This window comes from Staurois parvus, unplaced genomic scaffold (genome assembly GCF_062004578.1).
Source record: "Staurois parvus isolate SC_StPar_1 unplaced genomic scaffold, SC_StPar_1.0 ptg000560l, whole genome shotgun sequence".
NCBI classification, from domain to species: domain Eukaryota; kingdom Metazoa; phylum Chordata; class Amphibia; order Anura; family Ranidae; genus Staurois; species Staurois parvus.
The window spans coordinates 1,081,763-1,091,828 of record NW_028318356.1 but is presented as its reverse complement, the minus strand read 5'-3'; the positions used below and the strand labels follow the sequence as shown (position 1 = coordinate 1,091,828).

At 41.4% G+C, this 10,066-nt stretch overlaps 1 protein-coding gene across 4 annotated transcripts in view; it reads left to right on the top strand.

Annotated features, from left to right (window-relative positions):
- The first annotated feature begins 212 nt into the window (after positions 1 to 212).
- Positions 213 to 10,066, top strand: part of LOC149450909 (coagulation factor XIII B chain-like) — a 168,708-nt gene continuing 158,854 nt past the window's right edge. For 2 of the 4 annotated variants that reach the window (XM_089691274.1, XM_089691273.1), the window contains exon 1: positions 213 to 475. In XM_089691274.1, the coding sequence (XP_089547400.1) occupies positions 406 to 475 (70 nt within the window). In that variant the 5' untranslated portion in view covers positions 213 to 405. The remainder of the gene's footprint in view (positions 476 to 10,066) is intronic. The other 2 variants (XM_089691276.1, XM_089691275.1) reach the window with 2 other exon arrangements.

The window sequence follows — 10,066 nt, the reverse complement described above, 5'->3', positions numbered from 1 at the left end:
AATCTGTCCTTTAGCACGCATTTCTGCTATTAAGGGATTTGATTGTGCACTGTGTGGGACATTCATGGTTGGTATTGTAATTGACATATTTCAGAGAACAGAAAACCAAGGAAAACAGGAAATCATACATTCCACAGCGTCACATGTTCACACAAACACGATATTATTAGCAGGCAGACATAACTCATGGAAAAAAAAAGTACCCATGATTTTCTGATGGAGAAATGGCCAGCCAGTAGTCAAAACAAGACATCACCCTATCTCATTTCCTATATTTGAACTGAAAAGATCTTTGAAATAAAAGGGAAGTTCACCTATATATTAAAGGGGAAAACTGTAAGAAGGTTTTAGAACTTTTCAAGAGCCAAATCAGTTATTAGAGTGATCAGCTTCTTCTGTGCCAGAATGTACGTGCTGGGATTGATGTTATCTATTGGAGCAGTCATTTTTAGCTGTGCTTTTCCACAAGCGAAAGGTAAGATCACAGCATGCTAACAGCTGTGTCACCAAGTTATATTCCTTTAGATTCTCTCTTTCTCTGCCCCACCCCACACACTCTCCCACCCTTCTGTCCCCCCCATTACTTATCTCCCCCCATCTCTCTGTCCATCTCTACCCCCCATCTCTCTCTCTCTCCCTGCCTCACTGTATCCCCTTCACTGTGTTTATGTCTTCCCTTCTCCCATACTGGATGTCTGATAAAGCCTTAAGCCTCATATATTCAGTATAAATATATATTATTCTCTCTCATTGCTTATATTTTTAGGTACACACCAAAATATTTCTTAGCTATTATGATTTTTTATATATTTTGAGGAATAATATAACTGACAGCTTTAAGATACGGTATATGTGTATTTTTTTTTATTTTTCGGATTTTGGACAGATTAGAGAAAGTGTCTCTTTGGGGAGATATTCCTTCACTTTCTGTCCTAGGCGCATAACAAGAAGTGGGAGGAATACTCCTCTTAGACTGTTGTCACCAGAATGGGTATCTCAGTCCGAAGGTATTACCGCATCTCCAGTACAGTAACTATAAAGTTTGAATTGAGCATCGCCTTCTGCCACAGAAACAATGGTCACCAGGACAAATACAAAGGGTGAATTTTCCCATTGGGGATACAGACAGCAAAACCTGACAGAGGTTCTAACCTTTCTTAACTTAGTTTTGGCTTTGCATACTGTACACTCTAAGGCTCAGTTCACACTGCAGCAATTTGGGATCCGACTTGTGAGACCCAAGTCGCATGACATGTGAAATCTCATGTTAGTTAGTGAGAGTTGTCTTGATTAGCACTACTAAAGTCGCTCTGACGTTGGAAAAGGTTCCTGTACTACGTCAAGGTGACTTCTAAACGACTTGTGTCCATAGACATTAATGGAAGTCGCCTCCAAGTCGGATCCTCATCTATTTGATGTTATTTGGATCCGACACACTTTTTTTTTTTTGACCAATTGGAAAATATTGTTGTATTCATTAAATTTAATTTAATTTACTGAATTTCTAATGAAATCAAAATTTTGGGAAGGAATAGAATTCAAATTGGTCAAAAATTGTGTGTAAAAAAACTCATCAGCTGTCATTGGGTTGACAGCTGAACATACATAAAAGAATAATGCCAGCAATTAATGATTTTTTTAAAAAAAAACTGCTTGGGGGTCCCCTATACGGAGTTTAAGGGAAACCCCATGCTAAAATTTACAAAAAAAGCAGTGTGGTCCCCCCCCCCCCCCAAAATCCATACCACACCCTTATCTGAGCATGCTGCCCAGCAGGTCAGGAAAGAGGGGGGGGAACAGTGAGCACCCCCCCTCCTTAACCATACCAGGCCACGTGCCCTAAACATGGGGGGGTGCTTTGGGGTAGGGGGCCCCCCCAGCAAAGCACTTTGTCCTCATGTTGATGGGAACAGGGGCCTCTTCCCCACAACCCTTTTTGGGACAATTTTGTTAGTTTTTTAATAAAGGACTTCTAGATTCTGATAACTCGCCCCCCCCCTCCCTTAGACCCCCCACAACCTTAACCCAGGGTTGTGGGGAAGGGGCCCTAGTCACATGGCAAAGTCGTGTATCAAGTCGTACTCAAGTCACCAGAAAATCGTCAGGAAGTCACCTAGCAAAGTCATACTGTAAGTCACACGACTTTCAGGTTGCAGTAGTGTGAGCCGAGCCTAAAGCAGCAATTACATAAATACTGAGATATGCAGTAGTTGGAGTTACCCGTGTTGTAGTAACACAAGGTAAAATCTATGCCCTAAAGCGTGCCTGAAAATAACAAAGCTATGGTAAATGTTACTGTATAGTGCCATAAAAGATCTTCTACATTCATGTACTTTGTCAGGGTGGGTTTTATATTCTCAATTTTATCCGAATTTCAGCCCATTATATGAGGTATGGATGAGAAATAAACATTTCATTACCACCCCCAGCATCTTCCCATAGTGCGGACATAACCCGTACTGTAATCCTTCTCCATAGCCAGTGCAGCACTGGCATGCTTTGTCTATAAGAATTACATAAAAAAAAATTAAAAGAAATATGATCCTACCAGGCTAATATCTTAGAATATATATGACTGAGGGGAGGAGAGCTTACCACAAAATTCAAACTCAAAATACTCTACAAATAAAAGATGGCTTTTGCTCAACATCTCAAACCCAAAGTATCTGAAAAAATGAATCACATCTGTGATTAAATATTGACAGAGAACGTGGACAGCAAAAGAAAACCTTTATTAATTAAAATGAGACATAAACACAGTAACATTAACCCAATATAAAAGAAAATTATGGGTCAGAGGTGGTAACCATGGATCCAATTACTCAAATGTTATCCATATAATATCCATATAAATCATTGGTAATTACATTCTATGAATATAATTATTGATTGGACTGAGAGATCTCAGAGAAGAGGGACAGACATAGAGAGTAAGACCAGCAGAAATATTGAGTTGCCACTTAAAATGCAGCTGCTATATTGATATATTCTTCTCTGGCCGTTGCACATTTTGGGTGAAGATATGCTTGACAAGCCATAGAGATCCAAAATGTAGTGGAGGTCAAGCAAAATAGACTGATGGACATAGAAGTGACAAAATAGTGATTTCACTAGATCAATCGCATTGAGCCATCCTTAATGCATGTGTATGGTTGTAGAGTGTCCCTGTCAGGATGTAATCCATAGGGGGACAATACAAATGTGAAGACTGACTATGAATGTAAATCCACTTTCATATATGTATAGACAAATATCTTCCTCATACACAAAGCCGCTTGAAGCTGGTATGCTTCCATGCAGGTGAGCATCAATAATGCAGGTGCAGAAAGCCGGCACATATCTCAGCATAGATCCAGGTGTGACCAAAGACCCTGCCTGACCGGTTTTGCCAGACCCCCCTGCTACATCAGAGGCATCTATAATGTGTCTATGTACTATGGACTGATAAGTATACTTCTGTCTTATACCTTGGCAAGAGGGGCTTTTCTCTGCATTTATGGAATGAAATGTGGCTATTAGCACTGCACCATTCATGAGATATGTGCCGGCTTTCTGAGGCAGCCGTTTTTTCTGGCAGCAGGAGGAAGGATGGAAATGCCGTTCATATTCTGCAACCTGGGATCTCTCTCTCCCCCCTTTCCCTCTCCCTCCCTTTCTCACTCTCTCCTCCTCTTTCTTCCTTTCCTCCTCTCTCCTTCCCCCCTCTCTATCTATCTCCCCCCCTCTCTCTCTCCCTCTCCCCCCCTCTCTCTCTCTCTCTCTCTCTCCCTTTCCCTCTCCCTCCCTTTCTCTCTTTCTCTCTCCCTTTCCTCCTCTCTTTCTCCCTCTCTCCTTCCCCCCTCTCTATCTGTCTTTCTCCTATTTTCTCTCTCTCCCCCCCCTCTCTCTCTCTCTCCTCTCTCTCCTCCTCTCTTACTCTCTCTTCCCCCTCTCTCCCTCCTCCCTCTTGCTCTCTCCCCCCTCTCCCTCTCTCCCTTTCTCTATATCACTCTCTCCTTCTCTCCCCCTCTCTCTCTCCCTCCCCCTCCCCCTCCTTACTCTCCCCCTCTCCCTTTCTCTCTCCCTCCCTCTCCCTTTCTCTCTCTCTCCCTCTCCCTTTCTCTCTCTCTCCCTTTCTCTCTCCCTCCCTTTCTCTCTCTCTCCCTTTCTCTCTCTCTCCCTTTCTCTCTCTCTCCCTTTCTCTCTCTCTCCCTTTCTCTCTCTCTCCCTTTCTCTCTCTCTCCCCTTCTCTCTGTCCAAAAAAAATTGAATTTTATGGACAGGAGATACAGGACAGTTATTGTCATTCTAATATATAGTCACTTACTGACTGAAACAATTTAGGGTTAGACTTTGCTATCCCTGGTATCTGCCCTTTTAGAGTCCATGATAGCCCTTTGTTTTATTTGATTGATTTTTACTGTATAGTCTTATGAACACTGGCGTTTTTAGCTTAAAAGTCCTCTGCACTTCCCCTCGTCCGGGGAGCTGCAAACATCACTTCTATGTCAGTGTTTCCCATGCATGTGCATATGGCGTATATCCCCAAATGTGCCATTTTTATGCTGGGAAAATATGAGGTGTGCTTGGCTAAGTGCTGGTGCAGAAATGATTGGCATTTACACAGCAATTCACATGTACTGGCAGGTGAATGCAGCTCCTGGAGCACCCCAGGTGAAGGAAAGTGCCAGGGATTTTTTGCTAATAAACATCCATGTGCATGAGGCCTAAGGTTTCTTCAAAGTACATATACATAGTACAAAGTACATATAAACTCCCTGTCCACTATTTTAGGTACACTTCTTCAATTGCTTGGTAACACAAATTGCTAATCAGCCAATCACATGGCAGCAACTCAATGCATTTAGGCATCTAAATGTGGTGAAGACGACTTGCTTAAGTTCAAGCCAAGCATCAAAATGGGGAAGAAAGGGAATTTAAGTGACTTTGAATGTGGCATGGTTGTTGGTGTATGTAAAAAACTGCTGATCTACTGGGATTTTCATGCACAACCATATCTAGGGTTTACAGAGAATGGTTCGAAAAAGAGAAAATATCCAGTGAGCTGCAGCTGTGTGGACAAAAATGCCTTGTTGATGCCAAGGGTCAGAGGAGAATGGGCAGACTGGTTTGAGATTATAGAAAGGCAACAGTAAGTCAAATAACCACTCATTACAACCATGGTATGCAGAATACCATCTCTGAACGCACAACCAGAGGTGTATTTACCACATGCAAACAATGCATTTGCCTAGGGTGCCATTTTTCAGGGGGGGGGGGGCAGCACCACTCCCCGGAAGGAGGAACAGAAGAAGGGACCCATGCGGCATGGGGACCAGGTGGGATCTGAGAGAGGCTGCAGGCTGCTTGAAGGTGTATGAAGAGCCTCAGAGACTCTCATTCTAGGGGATGTCTGGAACTGTGAAGGTGAGTGTCTTTCTTTTGCTGGGGGGTGGGGTGGCTGGTGTATGGAGGGTGGTGGTAGTGGAAGGCTCTCTCGGGTGGGGGGTCAGAGGGGAGGGAATGGAGGGGGGAGGTGGTTGTGGTTGGTGTCAGGCTCTCTCCGTGGGAGGGGGGGGGCTGATTTTTGTGTTGCCTAGGGTAGCATAAAACCTAAATACACCACTGCGCACAACACGTTGAACCTTGAAGCAGATGGGCTACAGAAGCAGAAGACTACACTAGGTGCCACTCCTGCCAGCTAAGGACAGGAAACGGACATTAGAATTTGCATAGCCTCACCAATATTGGATAATAGATGATTAGAAAACTGTTTTCTGGTCTGATGAGCCTCGATTTCTACAGAGATGGTTGTGCATTAAAATCCCAGTAGATCGGCAGTTTTGAAATACTCAGAACTGCCTGTCTGGCACCCACAACTCTGTCACGTTCAAAGTCACTTAAATCCCCTTTCTTCCCCATTCTGATGCTCGGCTTGAACTTCAGCAAGTCGTCTTCACCACGTCTAGATGTCTAAATGCATCGGGTGGCTGCCATGTAAATGGCTGATTAGCAATTCCAGTTATCAAGCAATAAGGTTTATTAACTATTTTTTTCCCAAGAACCATTTTAAACAGCTCCTAAATTACACTTGTTTGTCCTAGAGCTGTTTTAATATGGTGTTTAGCTTCAGTGGTTGCGAAAAGACTTTTAAGTGTAAGTCTGTTTGCAAAAAAAAACCAATAGTCTGTTTTTCAGTTATATAAATTACAGAGATTACATCATTGCAGGCTTGTACTGCCTCTTCTTTGGCTACAACTAACTGCATAGAATAAGGCAACCATCCAAACCTATAACCAGATTACTAGTAAGGTGCATATGGAAGGGCAATGCACATCGAAAACAAATAAAGGATTTCCAAGCAACACTTACGAGCCAGCCAGCAAAACAACCCATTTGGCCCTGTCTAAAAGTTTGCGCTAAAAGCAGCGGGTTTTGTTTGAAGACATTTGCAAATACATGCATAGGAACTCGCGTCAAGGGTCCTCTGTATACTGTGGACTTAACTCTAAAATGTCAAGAGCCTCCATAGTAGGAGCACATGTATCAATGGATAGGTTGAAGGCAGGTGTGCCTAGATGAGCCCATCCCTCCATAAAGGTACAGGGACACATGTGATGCTCAGCTATACCAAAATGATAGCAAAGGCATCCAGTGTGGCAATACACATCCCAAGCAAACAAAGGATTTCCAAGCAATACTTACCAGACAGCCTGCAAAACAACCAACCTTTAAGGAGGGATGGGCTCCTCCAGGCACACCTGCCCTTAACCCAGGGCTTAAAATTTCAAGTCCTGAGCTACTAGCCAGGCCTTAAGAGTTACTGGCCACCAACAAACACACACAAACAGAGACACCTGTACACACACAGACATGTACATACACACACACACAGAAACATGTACACACATGCACAGAGACACATGTACACACACACATACAGACACATGTATACACACACAGGCACGTGCAGACACGCTGAAACAGATACATGTACATACACACGCACATGTATATACACACACAGACACATGTACATACATACACAGACACATGTACACACAGACACATGTACGTACATACACACACATGTACATGCACACACACACACAGACACATGTACACACACACACATACATGTACATACACGCAGACACATGTACAGACACATGTACAGATACACACATGTACATAGACACACACAAACACACACATATGTACACGCACGCTGTTAAGTGCTCTCTCCTTTCCCCTGAAGCCACCACTGGCTGACATAGAGGATCATGTGACCAGAGTGAGCTGCAATTAAGTAGACACACACACACCTATAAAAAGTTGGTACTTTGTTGTTCACTCACAGAGCCAGGTACAGAGCCAGGGGGAGGCAGAGAGCACAGCACACACTCCTTCCTTTGCTTTCACTGTGCTCAGCTATTGAGCAGTCTGATGGCTTCCAGTGCAAATGACAGATCCGGTCTGAGCTCCGAGCCTGCTCAGCAAGACGGCCCTGGGGGACACACTCGCGCCCACCATAATTTCCACTCGCCATTGGCGAGCAGGCGAGTGGAAATTTCAAGGCCTGCCTTAACCTATCCATTGATATATGTGCTCCTACGATGGAGGCTCTTGAAAGTTTAGATTTAGGTCCACAGTATACAGGTAGGGTTGCCACCTCATCCCTTGAAAACCGAACACATATTAATTACATAGGTTCTGAGGCAAATTTAACGCAGATAATGCACAAAAGTGATTTTAATTACCACCTTAATCAGCCACAGTATCTGTGTAATTAATATGTGTTCGGTTTTAAAGGGAAGAGGTGGCAACCTTATATACAGAGGACCCTTGACACGGGACTGTGACTTCCACATTTATTTGCAAATATGTGCAAACAAAACCCTCTGTTTTTAATGCAAACTGTTAGACAGGGCCAAATTGGTTGTTTTGCAGGCTGGCTGGTAAGTGTTGCTGGGAAATCCTTTGTTTGTTTGCTATGTTGCTATAACTAGCATGTTAAGTCAATTAAAATATATCTAAAGCTGAAATGTATTTTTTAGGTTTGGATAGAGTGGAAGAGGATTCAACCTTTATTTGTGTTTTTACTGTTATCCAGGGCTCTATATGAGAGGACGATCCTCACTTCATGTCCTGATGACAACAGATTCACCAGACAGAAAGTGAGGACAATTCTGCAATAAGGACACAGACAAGAGTTATAGTCTTATCCTACTCTGCTATACAAAAGCATTTTTATTGAGTTCCCCTTATTTGTTGTTTAGTAAAACATTTTTAGCAGGACAGGAAGTGAGAATAAATCTCTCCAGTAGGGGTGAGTTTGGATTCGATCCAAGCACGTTTGAATGAATCCGAAAGGAAGCTCTCATTTCCTGCAAGCTGCAGGTATACAAAGGGGTCAGAATTATCGACCTAATATGAATACATGGCCATGTTAGGTCAATGTCAGGAACAAGCTCAAGCTCTGTATTACTCTTCAATAGAACCCCAGATAGCAACTATTCCCTACTCTACCCAAAACCAAAAAAAAGGTTTGGCTGGACATAATTTATACTTTATACAAGTACATTATATATGTTTTATATATAGTGTATACCTTATCCCTAGTTTTATATGGAGTGGGGAAGGATTAGAATCCCTAATAAAAGTGATACTCGTGAGCTAAAATGTGATATTCTCTCTGTGCAACGATCTTATAACATGTGAAATTTAACAAATATCAATAAAATTGTGATGCATCAACACTAAACACATACTCATAATCTGTGTGACAAATTAAATCAAAATTATATCTAAATGTGTCGCGCTCCACAATATATATTAAATCAATCATAAACATATTACTCAAAATAATATAAACGTGAAAAAACCATGTGCTACAAACAGTGCAATATCTTGTGCAACAAACATATAAATATATAAAAATATACAATCATGAATTCTTATAAAGTCCACTTTGTGCTTCAAATCTTGCTAGTGCCAATTATTGTGTTGCACGGCAACAAGAATAAGAATTCATGATTGTATATTTTTATATATTTATATGTTTGTTGCACTGTTTGAAGCACATGGTTTTTTCACGTTTATATTATTTTGAGTAATATGTTTAGGATTAGAATCCCTGTCAGATTTTTATTGCTGAGCATACAAGGAGGAAAGTGCAAAAAGCAGAACATACTGTATAAAGTCCAGATTTAATTTTACTCAGATCATTAATAGCCAACATGTTTCAGGGATTCAAAAGGCCCTCCTTCATCAGGGCTTGGTACTGCCGACGGCAGTGTGTACTGACCTGTTAAAATTGGAGGCATCCTGAGGGCTCATATGTACAGTATGTTCACTTTGCAATCGTAATTTTATTGGCTTCTTTATTTTTACAACTAGAGTCTTAAAGAAATAATATCTGGCCTTAATGCATTCTGTTTTTTTTTGGCATTTTTCTCCTTGCACACCCAGTCTCTACTCCAGCAAAGAAAAAAACAAAAAAGTACAGCACTACCTTACTAATAACTAACTGAACAATAATGGTGGTACCCTCTAATGTATGGTATTCTCAATGAACTTCAGTATTTACAACAATTCCAGTCTCTGTGGTATGTAACTTCACATATAATACACATCAAACTGAAAATAAAACATACAAAATGAAACTTAGCAGGGATGGTGGAAATCCCTCCTGTAGATAATTCAGTTTAATTTTTATGTTTTATTTTCAGTTTGTGTCTTATAATGTGTATTATATGTGAAGTTACATATCACAGTGACTGGTATTGTGGTAAAAGTGATGTTCATTGAGAATACCATACATCAGAGGGTACCACCCTTGTTGATAAGTTATTGATTAGTAAGGTAGCACTACACTTTTTGGGGGATTTTTTTTTTTGGGGGGGAGGGGGGGTGTGAGAACACATAACAGTGCTTGGCAGACAGCCTTTTACTTACAATTTTTTATTTTACCACCAATAGTTTATTGTAAATAGTAGCGAGGTAATTACCTTAAATACTTTTGGCTAGCCATACACTATACAATTTTCTTACAATTTTTTGCCCAATTTCCTTTAGATTTACCTTC